This window comes from Parasteatoda tepidariorum, chromosome 7 (genome assembly GCF_982258835.1).
Source record: "Parasteatoda tepidariorum strain Cologne lab strain chromosome 7, Ptep-v5.0, whole genome shotgun sequence".
NCBI classification, from domain to species: Eukaryota; Metazoa; Arthropoda; class Arachnida; order Araneae; family Theridiidae; genus Parasteatoda; species Parasteatoda tepidariorum.
In genome coordinates this window covers 26,597,530-26,618,950 of record NC_141761.1, presented here as the reverse complement: position 1 = coordinate 26,618,950, position 21,421 = coordinate 26,597,530, and the positions used below count along the sequence as shown (strand labels likewise).

Sequence of the window (21,421 nt, the reverse complement as noted above, 5' to 3'; positions counted from 1 at the left end):
AAATAATAGTAAGAAAGTAAAGAGATAAACACATGCAAAGTAGTTTAACCGATACGGGTTTAACAGATGAAAGAATTTATATGCTTAAACAATTCAGAATTTTATTTAATACCTAAAAAACATTAGTAATAACAAGAAAAAAACATATTTTATTGGTTTTCAAGAGGGAAAGTAGCTAATTAGTAGATCTGTTTTAAAATTATCAGCCTCCTTTAAAAATTCCTTATAATTCGAAATATTTCTGTAAAATCTAAGAATTTGACTTTATTACCAACGCTGAAATCAAAACCAACGCACTTTTTAGCCGGAAAATTAAAATCTTTTCTTTTGTCAAAAAGTTTAAAGGAAATTTGTTTATCATCAATAATTCTAAAAGTTAAATCTATAAAATTTGCCAAAAAATTTAAAATATTGGTTTTGTTAAATTTTTGTTCACTTGTATAAAGTTGATAGGCTAAAATATTATTCCTATATATTAGCTAAATTGTTTGGCTATATCAATATCAAAGCCAAGTATTGTTTGGCTATATCAATATCAATATCATAGCCGAAAGATCATTAGCAAATAAAAGAAAGAAGAAATTTGTAGTTAGATTAAGATTATCAAATGACTTAACAGATCTATATTCTTTTAGAAAGAGAAAATATTGCAAACATTATTTCTAAAAGTATTGTCCATTGGGATATTATTAATTTGTGGAAAAACATAGTAATATACAATAGTTGTAATATGAAAGAGAAATTTCCAGAGAAATATTTTTTAAAATACATCAAGAAGAGCCGAATTCACGTGTTGATGGCATTTTTAAAAAATTGCGTGTTTCTATTCTTTTGGCTATTCACTTTCCTATTCAATATTATAATTGAACTTTCTTAGTTTATCTCGACACTTAACTTCTAAAATATTACTTTTAAAACCAATATTCTACAGGCATTGGAATAACTGCCGACCGGCCTGTGTAGGGGGCAGGGAACTGTCCTTGCATCAGAAAGGCTCTGGGTTCGAATCCTGGGCAAGGCATGGATATTTCTTTCCCTCTGTGTGTTCTATGTCCTTTCTCCTTTGTGGGTGTGAATGTGACCCGCCCTATAAGCGGGTTTGTGGTTGAATGAATGGTGTGGCAGAAGTCGAATTCTTGGCCATAGATGGCGCCACTGAAAAAAAACAAGAACAATCGCACGCCCTCTGCCTAAACAGGCATACGACATTGGAATAACTGACTTCCCATTTGCTTTCCGTATCTCTTAGTTCATGAGCTGACGAATCTTCCAAATCTGAATCGGAAATCAGGGATCACGGAACAGGGCGTCATTAGCCCCTTCACCTTCTTTAAGTGAAGGGACTTTCTACGATTATAATTTTTCAATCAAAATTTGTACAATCAAATTTAGAATGAAAAAAAAAAGATATTTTTTGTGCTTCTGAGTTCTAAAAAAAATTTCTCCATTTCAAGCAAGCTTTAGCATTTCCTTGGTGAGAACTGCTACCAAATTATCCTTTATTCATTCTTTCTCAGAGACAATATACGATGGCCGATGCTGTCCCTATTGCTGACCGATTGGAAAATTCTTGGTTTTAAAAGTTTTAGAGGAAAAAAACAGCGGAGAGAAAAAAAAAGAGCGTAAAAAAAGGAAACTTGGAAAGAGGTCTCTCTTTAGAGATGAGTTCGATTTCGCTTTGGGAGGTCCGAACCCACCTGATCCCGAAGAATTTCAATCCGAGCCCATTGGAGATCGAGAAACATAGTATTACCCAGAGTTCGAAATATAAGTTGGATAAAGGCCAAATTTTGCAGTCTCGCCACTAGGCCTCTGATGTCTAAATAGGACATAAGAGCCTTTTTTGTTATCACTAACAGGTAAAACAAATGTGAAGGAAAAAAATACCCGATTTCAACCCCAAGATGATTAAAACAGAAATTAAAAAAGGAAATCTTAAGCTAAATGAAAATAATTTCTCATTTGACAATTAGTTTTTGCCTCTCAAAGCAAAAGCACAGAACAGAAGAAACACTTTTTTTTTTAATACCGCATAAAAAAAATTTCATTTTGTATTCAATGTAATCTTTTTTTGTATTTCGTTTGTTTACAAGTAGTAAAAAAGTTTATTAAAAAGTTATCATAAGTCCGAGTCCAGTCGAAATTCCATAAACCTCTCTTCTCATCTCATATACGATCAATAGAATAATAATTACGAAAGTGTTTATTTTGTTCTTGATTCAAGCTGTTTTTTTTAGTGAAGCGCCTGATTTTGATTACTTACTGAAGGTAAATAAATACCGTATGAAATTTAATTTCCTCTATTCAATCTAAAAGTGCTCGACTTCACACTCAGATGGCTGGGCTACCAAAGCAGGGGAGTTTTCCCTTTTCTGCAGAGGATCAAAATAGTGATGACATGTCTTCGGATTAGCTCAATGTTGTTGAGAGTTGTAAAAAATACCAAAGACATCCTATCTTTTCTTTTTTTTTTTTTAATAACGGCAGGCACTGAACTTTTCGTTCTTCGCCGTAGAAGATGCCGGAATTGTTACTCATTTAGCGTTACCCAGTGGGCACCTGTGAACCAAAGTCACGGAGGCGAGCAACGTTACCCACGCCATACTGCCACATACCCGTTCATAGGGTGGGCCACATTCACACAACAGAAGACAACACAGAGAGAGAAACATCCATGCCCAGAGCGGGATTCGAACCCGTGGCCATTGGCTCCGCAGTCAGACACGCTAACCACTCGGCCACCTGGCCGGCAGAGATCCTATCTAAAATTACGCTTTATGACATAGCTTCCTACCCAAGAAGGGATAGAATTTAGGATTGTCATAGTGAGACATTACCAAAGCAGTTAAAACAGAAATAAAAATCTTTTTTTTCCGAATTGAAACCCTTAGTTATTGACCTAATTGTTTTGATTTTAAAATAGAACTTGAATTTGATGCCAAGCAGAGGATTATAAAAATCCCTTTAAGAGCTTGAGAAAGTATTGTAGTTGTATTACAAAAATTAGAAATTTTGTGAAACAAACGGGATAAAAATTAACTATTACATCAAATTTCTAAAATTTATGAGAAATCAAATATCTATGGAAACGGAAACGAATAAATGCAAAAATGTATAAAAAGTGTTAAATATATGAAAAATAATGTTATTTGGACAGCTTGTTAAAATCGAACTCAAATTCACCTTATCAATTTGGGAATATTGGCATGTAAACGCCTGAGTATTAAAAACAAAATGATAACGTTTTAACGTTTTTCTTGCGAAACTCTTAGTTTATTGTCAGGTGTTACGATGGAAGTTAATATTTGATATCTGTGCAGCAGAAAATTATGTTTTAATGAAAATAGAAAGCTCAACAAAGAGACGCTTCTTGCCTTAATTAATAATTATTATATTATGTGTTAAAAAAGACTTAATGGTTATACGCATTCACTTAATTAAATATAATATCTCCCGGAATAAGGAAGCAAAAAAAAGTTAAATATTTGTTGGAATACCGAGTATAATATCCAAGTCTGTGAAAAATGAGAGAGAGCAGACAATAAAAATATTGATTTTATGTCTTGCGTTTAATTAAACACGATTGTTAGAAATTTTTATTCATACCACTTCCTAATTTACATATATTTCAACCGAACCCTCAAGAACACTCTGAGATATTGAAGAGCAATTTTAATAAATTACCAGATTTGATTTTCTAAGTGCATTGCTAGAATGAAAAATGCTTTACGATTAATACACGTAACATTCGTTGTATAAGCCGATTTCGTTGAATCAATGTATATCGAAATTCCTTAGAGTGATGCAAATCTTCTTTCTTGAAGATTTCTCCTTTTACTTTGTTTAATTTTACAATAAAATATCTTTCAAACTGGACAATTTCGATAAGTCTGTATATATTACTCATTATTACTTGTATAGTACCCTTTAAGTATTATAGTACCTATTATAAAAATTAATTAATCTAATTAAGCATCATCGGTGTAAAAAAATTGCTTGGCGATTCTGTATCTTTCCTTCCAAACGAATTCGTACCATTTCTATACTAATTTTACCCTTTAGTAAATTTTTTTATTCGAAGTATTTCCCATTTTCAAAATTAATCAAGCGTCATTGGCATCATTAATTTTATGGGTTTTTTACGTTTCTCCTAAGTTAATTAGTACTATTTCTCCATTAATTTTTTTTAGTGCATATTTTTTAATTAGGCTACCGTTGATTTTAAATTATTCAGTTTCAGAAAACTCGTTTGAAATGTATAATTAAACAAAATCAACAAGTATATAACTTTAGAAACACAAATTCAATAATTTTCAACTACAGCAGGCTGGTGGTTGCTTGGTTCACTAGGATAGGGACAAGGGCGCCGGCAGAATAATATAGAAGGGGGTGCAACCCTCTAACAAACTACCCCCCCCAAAAAAAAAAAAATTATTAAAATATTCTGTTATTACATTTTGTTTTGTTATCACATATACTTTCATCTGTTAATTTTTTTTCAAGATACATTTCTTCATTGTTAACAAGATATTTAAAAAAAAATGACGAATTTCTTGTACTTTTATATAAATTTTGCCACGATAAACTGTATTGATGGCGCAGACATACCTATGACTTTGATACACAAATAACTACAAACAGTAGTTTCTTATACTAACGTGTTTGTGCACGCTTAACATTGGTATTTATTGTGTTGATGAAGTTTTACAATTGTGAGTAGTCAGTTTGTGTTATACACCTTTGTTAAACTAAATAACTGATAGAAAATATAATATTATTTATATTTTATTAAATGAAATTTAAAAATATAGCTTAGATATCTGCCAAGTTTGTGCATACTCAGTGTGCGTAAAATAAGAATCAAAGATGACTCAGAATTCATTGAAAAAGTTATAAACTGATTTGGACAGCTTACAAGACGATTACAATTCTTGTTTGATTAAACAATTTTTTAATTGTTATGTATCAATAATTGCTTAATTATAATTAAACAAATTCAAAAACAAATATATTTGTTTTTGAATAAAAATATTTTTAATAAAAATTCTTTTCTAACAAAATTGTTTTTCTGTATCTCTTTAATTGTTTAAAAAAATAAAAGCCAGTGGGGGCAAGTGCACCCTCTTGCAGCCCGCTGCCTGCGCCCTTGTATAGATATATATATGGAGGCCATTGTCATACATTGAATACTTTTGGAAACCACTGGTGATGACGTCAATGTTTGTGGAATCTACATCAAGTCTAAAAAATTTATATTTATAAAATGAAAATATACTTCAATGTCTTCATTTTCTGTACCCTAAACCAGGGGTGTCAAACTCGCTGCCCGCTGGCCACATGCGGCCCGAGATGAACATTTTTGAGGCCCAGTCAATATATCCAACGCAAAGTAAAAATAAAATAGAAATGTGAATTAGAAAGAAAACTAGCATACAAAATTATAATATACTTTATTTATAAACTATACGGATAATTTTAAATTGTACGCGTGAAAATGTAAAATTGTAATTGGCTTGCGGCACCTGCCATTCCAGGGATACTGCATCGTATCGAAAATACGCAGAAAAAATTTCAAATCTTAGAACAGAATTTGAAACAAGGTTTAAAGATTTTAATTCTTTGGAAGGCAAATTTTGTTTGTTTTAGTCGATTTTCTCAATAAATATAGACTCAGTGCCCAGTATGGAAGTGATTGAGATTCAATGCGACTCAAATTTGATGGAAAAATTCATTGAAGTGGGTATGCCTGAATTTTACAAATATTTACCGGCAAGGTTTGAAAATACTCGAAAATTCGCATATGAAATTATTTCCATGTTTGGAAGTACTTATTCAGTGCGAGCAATTATTTTCTGTAATGAATGGAAATAAGTCTCCTGTTCGAAACCGTATTAATAAAGCTCACGTTGGGTCAATTTTGAAAGTAGTCACGGGCAATAAAATTTCTCCCGAAATAGCAAAGGTAGTAGCAGAGAGTAGATGTCAAGTATCAAACAATAATTTAACTTTATATATGTTTATTACAATGTATTATTCAAAATAAAATATTTGTTTCTATGAACATTGATTTTTTTTTCCGGCCCACCTGAAGTTAAGCATTGTTTATTTGGCCAGAGTTAGCTTTTGAGTTTGACACCCCTGCCCTAAACCATATTCATAAAAGGGGATTCCCTTTTACGACAAAATTTATTTCCTTTTTATGGAAGGGATTTCCTGGAATTTTTCATCATAAACGGGAAAATATGTTTATTATTAAGTGCATAAAAATTTCAATAAAAAGTGCAGTTTTATTATTGATTTAATATATTTTCTTAAAGAAGAAGAAAAGCATTTATGAAAGCTATAACAGAATCCGAAAGAATAATGAATAGTCCAGGTTGGACAATTGAAAGCAAAGATGATGTCATTTATTGTAAAACTCTTCCTCAAATTGGCAAAGTGTTTAAATATGAAGTGAGTATTCTATTAATATTTATGTCCTTCTTAATAATGAAACATAATTAAAACATGTGATTAGAAATACTTATTACGCTGATTCCATTTTTGTTTATAATTGATCTATGTAAAAGAATACAATTTTTCTAAATACCAAAATTGTCTAAGCATCTGAGCTCAAATCAGGAAAGACAAAGGAGATTTAAAGTACTTTTTGTCCAAAAAAAACCTTTGATTTTTTTATTGGAGCCACACTTTTCTTTTTTTTTTTTTTCAAAATCTTTGACTCCGATTGACTGGTTGCGTAACATTCGAAAGTTTTATTATGAAGATATAAAATTAATACTAGTGATATTTTGGTTATATTTTCACATGTTTGTATGAATTTACAAAAAATATTTGTGTAAATAAAATTCATTATTTTTTTTTTATCTACCTCGTAATTAGAAAGCTCTGCTTATTGGTGGAAATTTGATTTAGTGTGTCAGAAAATACTACCTAGAGGAGAATTATAACGAAAGGAATGAGGCACAACGAATTACATAAAACAAATTAATACAATATTCACGCGATAAACTGCAACTTAAAGAATATACCAAAATAAAATAAAATAAAATAAGTACTTGTAAGCTCTGCTAACGTTATACAAGTTTTTCAGTGATTCTTTTTTTCAAATTTTTCACAATTTATTTTTAGAAAATAACATAGTTTAAATATTTCCGTATTTGTAAAATCACTCAGATATTACTTTACAGGTCCTTGTAGCGCAGTGGATAGCGTCTTGGACTTCTAATCCAAAGATACCGGGTTCGAATTCCAGCAAGGATGACTTGAAGTGTGTTTTTTTGTCCCGCAATGGACTGATCATTAAGACACGGTTCCCAGCAGATCACCGAAGTCAAGCATCACTGGTTGCGGTCAGTGAGCGGGTGGGTGACCACTTGCATTAATCTGCGTAGGGACAGAGAGTGTGCGGTATTGGTCCTCGTTAAACTGTTCTACCGTAAAATGCTTGACTTCGCGTGCAGGTCGTCGGGCTACCGAAGCGGGGGTGCCATCCCCTCTGCAGAGGATCAAAATTGTGATGGCATGATTTCTTCGGAATCGGATCATCCTCAAGGATGTTTCTCAGACCGTCGCCGATAGCCCATTGCGCTGCTCTAGTGCGACGTAAATGAATTACAACAACTACAAGTACTTTTGGTTTAATTTAACCAATTAAACCGATAAATGAAGTACTCATGGATGTAAACATTAAAATAATTTTGTAAATACTTCATCAATTTAGACAATAAAAAAGTCCATAAAAAATGCCAATAAGAGCCGCAAATGTTCACAAAACTTCACAAAGAATGCAATTTTTGAAATCTCGCAATTTTTGAATCAACATTGGAAATGAAAATTTAAAATTTACTGTGAACTTAAACTATGTTTCGCCATAAAAAAGACAAAGTGGCAATTTTTTTAAAGAACATTTCGTAAGGTTTCCTTTTTTATTAAAAAAAGAAACATATAGGACTAAATTTTTTACACCAGATACATGCATAAAAATAAAGGAAGCGAAGGAAATAAAAAAATAAAAATATGACCACCGAAGCCGACGTCTTCAGGGGGTACCGGCCCCGGTAGCCATAAAACAAAACCATTACTATGCAAATGCCTAAATTAACTCCCTCAGTACCCCGATGGTTTTGTATAGAAGTCCGGGAAAAAACATGAAATATAAATAACCAATTTAGAAAAGAAACTCAAACAAAATCATCAGAAAATAAAAACTCACTTAACCAGGTCAAACATCGATTTCACAAGCAAGCCGAATGAAAAGGAAGCACTAAAAACTAAAGAAAACAACGCCCTCTACTACACTGCTCAGATAGAAATAAGCGAAGTAAAAAAAAAAGATACGTAACAAATTAATAGAATGCTTAACTGGGGCTGCTCAGTTAAGACTTGAATTGCGCCCTGTTAAAAGAAAAAAATATGTAAAAACCTAGAATTCTTCAATCATTTTCTTAATTAAAAAATTGACATTACAAAAATTAAAAGGAAAATCCTTATTACTCAAAATATTCAAAAAATTATTCACAGCTTCCCGAAAACTTTCAACATCATTGCAAATATTTTTGATCCGAACCAAGTATGAAAAACTAAAAGCATAAAAGTTTCCGTACATTAAAGTTCACGCCAGAAATATTTTAAGCTCATGCTTAACAGTTCTAAGAGCATTTAAAAGTAGAAATCAAATTAAGAAAAAAAAATTCTCAATCAGTGCGGTTATTTTATCACTTTGGTCACCGGGGTAACTTTGGCCATTTTTTAAAAAAGAGTTTGGGCTATAAAAAAAAATACAGTTATTTATTTATTATCCTTTATAACAAATCATAGCTTTTGGATGCAATGTTGGCAAGATTAAGGCAATTGTGTTTCCGTTTTGTAATAGTTATAATTTGTAAAATGATAGCTGAGCAAACAATAAGACATCATCAGCATTGGCACGACAGCCCTTTGTGAGCCTGGGCCTTCCTCAGAAGCTTTTCCCTTTCTGCCCTTCTTCCAGCAATTGTTTTCCAGTTCTAAACAATAAGACAACCTTAGTCATTTTGATCCACGAAGAAAATAGCTGGTAAAATTTGTGTTTTGTGCGGCATGTTATTTGAGGTAAATTAATTAGTAAGAGGAAATTGACTGATTTGAGGGAGGTTAACTGATTAATCATTGTGTGAGGAAAATCAATTATGCGAGGCAAATTAACTATGGGAGACATATTTATAATCAAACGCTCGGTGTTGTTTTACTCGGCATATCGTAGATTCCAGCAAATTTCACACATTTATTTCGCAAATTATTTTTTGAGCAGAAGTGTAAATGAAATTATATTCTTATTAATAAGTTTTATTTTCTTCATTTCATTTAGGGTGTTATAGAAATGGACCCTGAATCTTTAAATAACAAACTATTTCTTAATGTTGACAGAAGTACAGAATGGAATCGGAATCTCTTAGAAGCTAAAGTAAGTTTCATTTAACTGAAACAATTACGGAATATTTATTTCAAATGTAATTCTATGAAGCAATTCTGTAATTGTTGTAAAGGCATAAACATTTCTACATGCAATGAAACTATAATACGTCCAAAAAAGGGAAGAAAAAAAAAGCTGCTGAACCAAATTTTCGAAGTTAACTTATCTCTTCTCAGCGTCTTATGTTTTTTTAAAGATCTTTGATCCTTTCCTTGATCTAAAAGTCGCGAAGGGTTTCTGTAACGAAAATAGTCGATATGTTTACTCGTGTATAGTCTCATTCGATCTAGCCTAAAATAACATAAAGAAAACAATGCCTCACTTATTTAGTTAGCAATAACAGATGTATAATTAGGTACACTTACGAATTTGTAAAAGAAACTGTTATAGTTTCTAAACTATTAGTCCCATACACCGTCATGGAATTAGAATCATTCAATTTAGCGTGAAAAAATACATCAGTTGTTGCAGTTCATTTACGTCGCCCTAGAGCTGCACAATAGGCTATTGGCGACGGTCTGGGAAACATCCCTGAGGATGATCCGAAGACAAGACATCACAATTTTGATCCTCTGTAGATGAGATGACATCCCAGCTTCGGTAGCCCAACGGCCTACACGCGAAGTCGAGCACTTTTCGGTAGATCAATTTAACGAGAGCCCATACCGCACACCCTCAGTCCCAACGCATACTGATCCAAGTGGTCACCCACCCGCACACTGACCGCAGCCAATGATGCTTGACTTTGGTGATCTGCTGGGAACCGTGTCTTAATGATCAGTCCACTGCGGAACATTTTTTTTCTCGTTCCAAAATGTTCAGTTTATTTTTATTCAAAACTCTCTTTTTAAATTAATTTTTAAAAATCTTTTAACTATCTTTGATGAATCAAATAAATATTAATACTCAAAATTGTGCGAAAATTGTTAATGTTGAGAAAATTGTAATTCTTAATATTGTTATGTATCGGGAAATTAAAAAAATGATCGACAAATGTCCCATTCAACGCAGGACAAGGAAAATTTAATATGCCACCCAGAGAATAATTGGTTTGAACATTGGTGCCATTCAACGAATAACAAGAAACTCGCATTTAAAAGTAACTTTAGTTTCAATAAAGTGAAGAGGCTTTTATTAGTTTTCTATTATTGAACTAAATCGACAATGGAAACAAGTTTATGTTCTAATAATCCTTTGGATGTCCTCTTGAAAGATTTTACTTTACCTTTTCAAGTCTTTTGATAAAAATTCAGCATATACTTTATTTTATGCATCATTCTCCCCCCCCCCCTTCCCAAAAAAGAATAGAATTTACTCTTTTTTGTGCCAATTCAATGACGATTTCTTTTTAACATTAATTCGCCTCCCTTCCCGCAGATAGTAATTATTGGAAAATCAATCCATTTCTAACAACACTATACACTAAGCATTTTCTGTTGAATCATGGAAAATTTCGGTCCCGAGCTATTTCCGTTTCTTTAATTTTAATAAATACTTTCGTTTTTATAAAAATGTTCAAATACAATTCTAGATAAGTGGGATTTTTAAGGGACAGTGAAATATGATTGATATTTTCATTTATGTGTCGAGAAACTGAAGTGGGAATAGAATTTAAGATAAAAATAATTGTTCTATTTATCGCCAACATTTCTAACTCATTTGATTACTTTACAACAGGGGTGTCAAACTCGCGGCCCGAGATGAACATTTTTGCGGCCCAGTCAATATATCCGACGCAAAGTAAAAATAAAATAGAATTGTTAGTTAGAAAGGAAACCAGCATGTAAAATTATAATATACTTTATTTATAAACTATACGACATTTTAATTGTACTCGCGAAAATGTAAAATTCTAATTGGCTTGCGGCACCTGCCATTCCAGGGATACTGCATCGTATCAAAAATACGCAGAAAGAATTTCAAATCTTAGAACAGAATTTGAAACAAGGTTTAAAGATTTTAATTCCTTGGAAGACAAATTTTGTTTGTTTTCTTCGATTTTCTCAATAAATATAGACTCAGTACCCAGTAATATGCAAATGGAAGTGATTGAGATTCAGTGCGACTCAAATTTGACAAACTTTCTCCCGAAATAGGAAAGATAGTAGCAGAGAAGAGATGTCAAATATCAAACAATAATTTTACTTCATATATGTTTATCACAATATACTATTCAAAATAAAAATATTTGTTTCAATGAACACTGATTTTTTTTTCCGGCCCACCTAAAGTTATTTGGCTCAAGTTAGCTTTTGAGTTTGACACCCCTGCTTTACAATAAGGTAAAGTATATTGATTTTAAAGCTATATGAATAATAATAAAATAGTATCATATAAAATATGCATGAAAGTGAATACAAATTTTGTCTATTAGCTAACAATATTAATGAAAAATTGCATGAAAAATGATTTTTTTAAAATTTTGTTAACTGTTATAATAACTAAATTATAGTTGTGTGATAGATAAAAACAAATATCGAAAGCTAAATTATTGCATTAGGAAAACAATAAACGTAAAATATTTCAAAATATTTCAAATGCAATCTAGTGAAATAATTTTTTCCATCGTCGAATTTACCTTTTTCAGATAAGACGCGTGTCCCCTAAGCCCCATTAACAGTTCTTTATAAAAATAAAATAAATCAAAAAAACTGCTAAAAAATAATTTCAAAATTTTGAGACTAAATTTATATTTAGAGATCTACTTTCAAAATATGACTCAATAGGGAGATTTGGAATATTTAGGTTAGCTTCCCCCGTGCGTAACATTTTAAGTAGCGCAAGTTATGCACATGAGCAATTCTGCTATCTCCAGTGAAAAAGTATTATATCATATAAAACTATATTTATATTTCATTATAGGAAATAGAATAGTTAAGATGATTTATAAATCATCTAGCTATTTAGCGAATGAAACAAAAATCGTGTAAATTACTAGATTTTAGAAATGAAAATAAACTTTTAAATCATAAATTTGATGTGGTGATATGGACAAAATAATAAGTTTTTTAAAGATCTTTAATTTAGCCAAAAAGAATATTCTTAACCCGACTTATGTTATATATGCATCATTTTCGATTTTAGCGACACCTGTGCTAACGAATGGTTAGCAACAATCTAGGGGGTGATATGGACATAAAAACAATTTTTTTTAAAGATGTTAATAAATATTTTTCGGCATAGATATATGTTGTCAGAAATTTTGATTCCCATCCAGTGACTTGATATTAATATCATTGTTCTCCATTGAACCGAAAAAAATATTAAAAATCATTAAAGTGTCCGCCAAATGACCCCCTCAAATGCAGTACATAATAATAATTAGAAAGCAGAGGAGAAGGATGCCTGTTACTGAAATAGACAATAGTTCACATTAAGTGTAGGTCAAAAGGAATGCTCTCATGTCATATTTGCATCATTATCGATTTTAGCGACTTCTGTGCTAACAATCTAGGGGGTGACATGGACATAAAAACAATTTTTTTAAAGATATAAATATTAATCTTTAATAGATATTTTTTGATATTTTATCGTTTCTTACGAGACACAAAAATAAAATTTTAGAGAAAAAAGTATTTTGTCAAATTATTCTACCATTTTTCCTAAAGTTGAATTTGTGAAGGTACCGCTAAACGGTACTAAATTTGGCTTGGATAGACCCCTGTACTATGACTATTAAAACAAAGTTTCAATTAGTAAACCATAATTTTAATTTAAAATTGTGATTTCTTCTCTTTTTTTCTTGATTTTTAAAATGACAAAATAAATGTAACAGATTGTGTTTATAAATGTAGACATTCATCAAAAAATAAATAAATATTTAATCTATATATTTTTATATTAAAATAATTATTTTTAATTCTATATCAAAATAGATAAGTTAAGCTAAAATAATTTTTTTTTAAAATTCTATGTACTCATTGGAATTTTTTTTTCACAAATTTTCTTTATAGAAAATCAGATAATGTCAAAGAGACTGTAAACACATTATAACCCTACTGCTAACATAACCCTACTGCTTCAAATAGACTTTGAAGAGAAGAATGACACTATATCAGGAGAAAAATATCTGAATTCATCAGCCTTTTTTTTTTCTTTTTCTATTTTTGGCATATTAGGGTAATTTCTTTTTAATATAACCTCAAGCTTCAGAAATATACATTTTCTACCAATAAAATATAATGTAGATTTTAATTCCACGCTTTTTCATTCAAAAGGTGGAATTTTAATTAACGTTATATGCATTATTTTTTGAAAAAAATCATGTTTATTAATTACTTTCTACAGCTATGCAAGTCTATATTAAGATAGCATTAAATGTTTACTTTAATCTGTACTTTCAATCTCAAGAATCAAAACATTTTTAAAAATGCAATTCCAAATGTGTTGGAATTTAACAAACACCAAGAACGAAAGTAATTTCGTTAACTAAAATTAATTAATGCGGCAATTTATTTAAAGTAAATTTTAAAACTAAGAAAACAAATAAATATGTTAAAAAAATAATAATTTTGTGATAAAAATGACAAATGAGGTTTATCTATTTTCAATACATTGGTCATTCTCATTTACACCTGAAAAAACAGTCAAAAAACATAATTTATGTAACTGGGCGGGGCTACCCGACACATTTTGAAAAGAGCTGAAAAACATGTTTTTTTAAATTTCTATTTTTTTAAGTTAAACTATTCATTTTTTTGGTTTATTCTTTTTGCATTATTTAATTAGATGATAAAACAATATAAACATACAAAAATATTGATTATTACTCAATATTATACAGAAATATAAGTAATACTCCTTAAGTGAGCGGGGCTACCCGACTCTCCCCTATATTTGGAGAATTTACAATGTCACAAAATTATTTTTTAAAATAAACTTATTATTTTAAAAAAAGAATTTAAAAGTCATTTGTTGAGTCTTAGTCACCTTAAAGCAGGGTTTCTTAACCTGTGGTTCATGGACCCCTAAGGGGTCCGTGAGTCATATTTTGGGGGTCCGCTGACTATTCCTAATTTTTAAAATGTTTGGAAGCTTACCCATTGCTTGTAAAGCGAGCTATGGCAGCTATAATTTCATTTGCTACAGTGAATCTTTGCGAAGCGGGATTTTCCACACTTGTGACAATAAAATCAAAACATCGAAATCGATTGAATGTTGAACATGATATGCCCGTTTGCTTTGTCGAATACCATCCCCCAATCCATTTTATTAAGTAAGGAAAAGCAGCAGCAACCTTCGCATTAAGAATTTAAAAGTTTTGTATACTATTAAAGTAATAAAATTATATGTTTTCAAATAATTGATGTTTCTTGCAATAATTTTTTTCACAGGGGGTGGTCCGTGACTTCTTAAAAAATTTTAAAAGGGGTCCATTATACCAAAAAGGTTAAGAAACACTGCCTTAAAGGGTGCTCTTCATTCTGACATACATTTGGAAAACTTACAATGTCACAAAATTATTTTTTTAAAATAAACTTATCATTTTAAAAAAGGGATTTAAAAGTCATTTGTTGAGTCTCAGTCATCTTAAAGGGTGCTCTTCATTCTGACATACATTTGGAGAATTTACAACATCACAAAATTATTTTTTTTAAATAAACTTATCATTTTAAAAAAGGGATTTAAAAGTCATTTGTTAAGTCTCAGTCATCTGAAAGGGTGCTCTTCATTCTGACATACATTTGGAGAATTTACAATTTTCACAAAATTGTTTTTAAAAATAAACTTATTATTTAAAAAAAAAAGGATTAAAAAATCATTTGTTGTGTCTTAAATATAAAGGATTATCTTGCACTAAGTTAAAATAAAATTGCCTTATAATATTTTCCGTTAAAAGATTATTTATAGTTTTTTTTCCTTTCTCTTAATTTTATCCAAAATATTTTCAACAGCTTTTTAATCACGAAATCTTACTTATTTTCAGCAACAGAATCTTATGCAGATTATGGAATCTGTTGATTTTGAGCAGATTTGCCGTACTTTAAAATATATTAATTTCAGAATTCTAAGTTTTTAATCAGATCTGCATGAATCTTCATATCGATTGTAAGAAAAATTAAAACTTGTAACAAGAGAAAAAATTTTGTGTAACTTAATTTATTTTAAAATGAGTAAAAATTATACAAAAAATAAACGTTTGCGACTCGTTATAAATATGTATAGCAATTAGAAGGAAAAAAAATCAAAGTTCAGTGCTGCCATTCGAAAAAAAAAATCAAAATCTGTCAGTTTACCTAAAAGAAGTTAATTAAAAGAAAAACTGACAAATTCACTAAATTACCCATCAATATTAAATTTAAGGAATTTTTAAAATTTACGTACTTTGATTAGGTTTTATAAAATTGAAACCCCTATGCTTCGAAGTTCCTCAACCGGAAAATGAGAATGCTTTCCCATATAGACAATGGGTATTTCAAAAAATCTACAAGGTAATTAATTCAGTTTGCATACAATTTAAATTGAAATTCAATTCGTAAGACATAGGTTTAATTTAGTTTATTTATTTTTAGGTAGTGTCATCTAATCTCCGTGGTGTCGTATTAGCGGGGGACGAAGGATCGGGAAAAACTACACCAATATTGCAGCTGGTTAATTGGAGTTCTTTTGGTCGTAAAAGAAAATTCGGGTATCATTAGTGAGTATGGTTTTGCTCATACTATCATTTGCTTGGACTCTTTTTAATATGCTTCAGTCAGTAAGCTGGTGGATGAGCACTTTGTTTAACCTTACGTAGGGATCGAGGGTGAACGGTATCGGTTCTCGTTAAACTGTTCTTCCGCAAAGTGCTCGACTTCGCACCAAAGCTGGGAGCCATACCTTGTCCAGACGATTAAAATTGCTATAGCGTGATCTTCAAATCATATCTTCGGGGGTGTTTCCCAGATCGTTGTGGTTTTGTTTGGTACACCTCAATGACACCTTTGGTACAATGGCATTGAAACCTCATATGACAAAAGCAGAAACTTTGACCAAACAGCAAGGATAAAATGTACTATATAAATTGATAATATCTGGTAAAATCATATTTATTTTAGAAAATATAAGCAACTAGGAGGCTCCGCCCCCTGCTCGCTAACGCTCGCCAACCCCCGAGAATTTCTACGCAATCCTATGCGGTTCACGCCGCGAACCATGGCTCGCTCGCCAATGAACACAATGCTCTAGCACAAAGACATAGTATATTATCATCAAAGACATAGTATTTTATCATCAAAGACATAGTATTTTATCATCAAAGACATAGTATTGCACTTATGTAGAAGAATTCTATCAATGTTCTTATTGGCTTTTAAAAAAGTATATTAGCTATTTAGATTGTACATGGTGAAAAAATCGAAACATTAGCTAAATGAAAAACATATTAGCAAAATAAATTATCAAATATTGCAGCAGATACTCACCTAAATTCAACTAAATGTGTATAATAAATTAGTTAATGCTAATTTATTATACACATTAATAAATGAAAATTCTGAAAGTTTTAGAAAAAAATTTTATTATTTAAAAATATAAACTTTAAACCCTAACTTTTCCTTGTGATAACCCTCAAAAAGTCTTTCATTTTCAAGAACACAAAAATTTGTTTCATCGCCAAATGAAATATTTTTTGGTGATCAGCATTATTGAAATCAATTTCTATATTAATTAGCATTTGTGATAAAGTAAGTAACATTTTAGAACAAAATAAGGATGTTTTACATACAATAAATTAAAATGCATGGCTAGAGAAATACCACGTGGCGGTCGCCATGCTGCATTTCTAATCGGGGAGTTTTGATTTTGGCAGTTCCCCTTGCCTACTGCCAATAGAAGTTTCAATTAAATTTTTTCCAAAAAACATTTTTTTCTGCAAAGCTCTAAGAAATTAACACTAAGCATTTAGAATTTATTTGAAAACACAATTATAGATTTGGCATCTTGGAGCAATTACTGAAAGGCTGTCAAATGACTTAACTCTTGACAGGCCAACGTAAAGTTGTCCATGACTAAAAACTTGTTTAGTCAATCCTAAACAGTTTTTCTCAAAAGTCTGACCATGTGACTTATTTATAGTCTTGGAGAAGGCCAGCCTAATAGGAAATTGTTTTCTCTTAAAAGAAAACGGCATGTTGTTATCAGAGGGGATTAGAGGTATTCTCGGAATGAAAAATATACCTGCTTCATCAGCATCAATCAGTTTAGCTTCAATTAAATTACGCTGCAAGAGTTTGTAACAATTAATCTAGTGCAATTACAGAGTCCCTTAGATGGTATTAAATTTTATTATCATGTTTTTAGGGCATGAATCTGAATTGAACAACCTGACAATGCTCACTCTGGTTATTGTTTCCGTTTTTAAAAGCGCTATATGTTGAGCCACCTAAACTAGATTTGGCATGTGACATTTTTAGCAGCAATAATTGGTCGATTTTCTAACGTTGCCATTCGTGGAGTTGTAATGAGGCTTTTTTTTTGGTGCCGTGTAAGAGAAATATATATATAGATTGGATGTACAATGTTTAATGGCGCAAGAGTTGCGGGCACTATTGTGCACCAAACTTGAGATTAAAAATTTACGCTTATATTTACTCAAAGTATTGGTGCCAGAAACTGTGTCTGATGTTAAAAAAGAAATAAATGGTAGAAAAAAAGCTAAGGAAAAATGATACCCCCGGGATCGTTAATTCCGTGGGAAAAAAGGTGAGTAAGCAAACTGCTTGAGAAGTAAAACGACAACAGTATTAATAATCCCAAAAAATCTGGAAGAAAATCAAAATTACTGAATCGAGCAATCACTTTTAAGTAAATTCTAATCACTATTTATTTATTTATATAATTATTATAATTTTCTAATGCAACACACTGTAAAAAATTGCCTCGCAGAAAAAATTATATCCTTAAAGCTATCATAACCATAAAAATACAGTTCTGCCAGTTTGTTCACTTCTCGTGAAGAACTAATTTCTTAAAATACAAAAAATTAGTAGAAATATTTATTTCTCGTTTTATTCATATAGGTGACAGTATAGCTAGCGATTTAATAACGTTTGAAAACCTGGGTTTAAAAGTAGTTGGTTATCATTTCTGCCAAAAAGACTGCTCAGAAACATGCATGATAGCAGACTTTGTGCAAAGTTTAGCCGCTCAGCTTTGTCAAGCTCCGCAACCTAGTGGAATACCGTAATGTTCTTCTTCAAGATGTAAGGTATCGATTTTTTTTACCATTTTTAGAAGTTTCATCCAGGTAGTTTTTTTTTTTCTTTTTAACCATCGATTACATAGTAGTGTTTCTTCTAAATTCATCTCTTTGCTTTGATTTATTTTTGTTTCTTTTTGATTTTTAACTCGCTAGGCAGAGTTGGACCAATGTCCAAGAGGTCGTGAGTTCGATCCCCACCGACCGAAGACTCCCCATGTAGTAAATGGTAACTCAAAATCCTCCAAGTTCCCATAACAAATACATACTTGTGGGGGTTTTGATATATATATATATATATATATATATATATATATATATATATATATATATATATATATATATATATATATATATATATATATATATATATATATATATATATATATATAAAGATCTGCTCTTACCGAAATTCATCACTGAAGCTACAACGTGGTACGAAATGTGGTGGAAAAGAGAAAATTCTTATGAATCTCTTGAATACATCGATTTAGTAATTGAGGCCACACCGTTTTATCCAGCTGTATCGGAGGCAATCAAAATTGGCAGAACTCTTCCAGCTACTACGAGCACTATTGAACGCACTTTTAGTACAATGCGACGCATCAAAATATAGAATCGGTCTACAATGTCTCACGAGAAATTAAGTTGTTCGTGCATGCTCAATGTACATAAGAAAAGAAACAAAGATGACTCAGAATTCATTGAAAAAGTTATAAACTGATTTAGACAACAAACAAGGCTCATTACAATTCTTGTTTGATATTACAATTTTTTAATTATTATGTATCAATAATTACTTGATTATTTGTTTTTGAATAAAAGAAATTTTAATAAAAATAATTTATAACAATTTTTTTTTCTGTATCTCCTTAATTGTTTAAAAAAAAAGACAAGGGGGGGTGCAAGTGCACCTCTTGCACCCCTCTGCTGGCGCCCTTGGATAGGGATCACTTTAAATAAGTTAGATTTTATATTTATTTCTTTTCTGCAATACATCAAATAAGTTGTATGGATTCCCTTCCCCCCTGATTCTAAGTTTCTCTTTTACTTCGACATCTTTACTTTCTTTCCCTAAAATCGCAGGAAAAAATTATCCTGGTTCGCTTTAGGCTAGTGATAAATTAGCCTTCTTATGCTACCAGGTTCATGTTGATCATTAAATGTATCTGATTATAGTGAATAAAAAAATAATTGGATCTTAACGAGCGATGAATTTCTTAAAACCAATAAGCTAGAAAACATGTTATCTGGAGAAAAAAAGAATGGTATGCAGTTTAATTTTTATCATTAATGATATTTATAAACCAAGAAAAAATCAAAATTAAATTTCAAAAATCTCTCTCTTGGATGACCTAATTAAAATTTTTGAATAATTTTTAAGATCGAGTGCTAAAATTACACCTTTTTTCCACAATTTAGATTCCAAGACGTTCCTGGAGTTATAAGAGGAACACACTGGCCTTGATCTTATAATATTGCAGTATATACACAGCATTTGATTATGAATTTAAACAGAATAAATGTCTTCAGTGGTTTTGCTGGCAAACACGCGTCGACGGGTGTATTATTGAGTCGAAATTTCTAACGACCGTTTTGCTTAATGTGACAGGATTCCATTGATTACAGTTCTCAGTTTCATATTCTTAGGCCAGGGTGGTTATGAACTTGTTGGCGTAAATCAAAGAAAAATCTCGTTGCATACCGATAAATCGCATAATAAGGACAAATAGTAATAATAGAATATGTTTTACTTCAAATCAATGCTTAAAAGAATACACATCCTATAATTAAGTATACAAAATGTATATGGCATTATTTTACGAAGATATTAAGGAACTCATATGCTTTCAGAAGAAATGGATAGCCATTAACAGTAAATACAGCCAAAAAAAGTGGATATCTCAAAGTTTTCAGGGTTCAGAATAGATTTCGTCTTCAACTAAAAATAAAATGGCAGAGAAGACATTGAAAAATGATTTTTATTCTCTTTTTTAGATAAAAGTTAGAGAAGGCTGGCTGGGAGCTATGATACAGTTTTCAACTTTTTCGCTAAATTTTCTTTTTTATGTATTTTTTAGAAAACTTGCTAAATGTTGCAAAGAATAATACTTTTTCTTATTTCGAAAAGAGTCAACTTTGTGAGAAAAATAATGTAAGGAAAAATGATACCCATTCTCAGTGATAATATATCATTTTATCATTCTTTCTGGTTATTAAACCTTTGAATAAATTCTTCAAAATTCCTAGTAGTAGTAGTACTTTATTAACGTCGCACTACAGCTGCACAATGGGCTGTTTTCGGGAAACGTTCCTGCAGATGATCCGAAGACACGCCATTCCAATTTTAATCCCCAGCAGAGGGTTCCCCCGCTTTGGTAGCTTAACTATATGTGCTCGAAGTCGAGAATTTTCGTTTGAGCAGTTTAGCGAAGACGGATACTGCGCACCCCCGGATCCTGATCAAAGTATAGTATTTATCGACCATGTCATCTATGAAAAGATACCCCATCATACAATCGATTTAACATGTCTTATATGCTAGTGAATTGTAATTGTAATTTTGTAGTGGTAGATACACTACAGTGCCCCACCCATGTGATAGAGTTCAATGAACGAATGCCACTAGTTCAGTCATTGTTGTTTTTGTGCGAAGCCGGGAGAGCTGTATTAAGATCACCTTACGCTATTTTTTGCTGATCGTGAGAGCTATATTAATCTCACGGTCGTGGTCACTCCTATGTTGCCTTTGGTAGTCGAGTGAATATGTTGTACGTTACGTGTGATAG

The 21,421-nt window shown here is 31.2% G+C and overlaps 1 protein-coding gene across 1 annotated transcript; it reads left to right on the top strand.

Annotated features, from left to right (window-relative positions):
* Nucleotides 1-6,301: 6,301 nt before the first annotated feature.
* LOC147806964 (steroidogenic acute regulatory protein-like) lies at nt 6,302-18,620 on the top strand. The gene is made up of 4 exons (XM_087168717.1): nt 6,302-6,453; nt 9,350-9,445; nt 15,967-16,066; nt 18,454-18,620. The coding sequence occupies exons 1-4, from the start codon at nt 6,334-6,336 to the stop codon at nt 18,618-18,620; spliced, it is 483 nt and encodes a 160-aa protein (XP_087024843.1). The 5' UTR covers nt 6,302-6,333.
* Nucleotides 18,621-21,421: the final 2,801 nt, after the last annotated feature.

What these genes read in the sequence shown, in the direction of transcription:
- LOC147806964 (XM_087168717.1), top strand. Translation starts at nt 6,334, where the DNA reads ATGAAAGCTATAACAGAATCCGAAAGAATAATGAATAGTCCAGGTTGG. An exon ending in GCAAAGTGTTTAAATATGAA is followed by an intron (nt 6,454 to 9,349) that starts GTGAGTATTCTA and finishes CATTTCATTTAG; the next exon opens with GGTGTTATAGAAATGGACCC. An exon ending in GGAATCTCTTAGAAGCTAAA is followed by an intron (nt 9,446 to 15,966) that starts GTAAGTTTCATT and finishes ATTTATTTTTAG; the next exon opens with GTAGTGTCATCTAATCTCCG.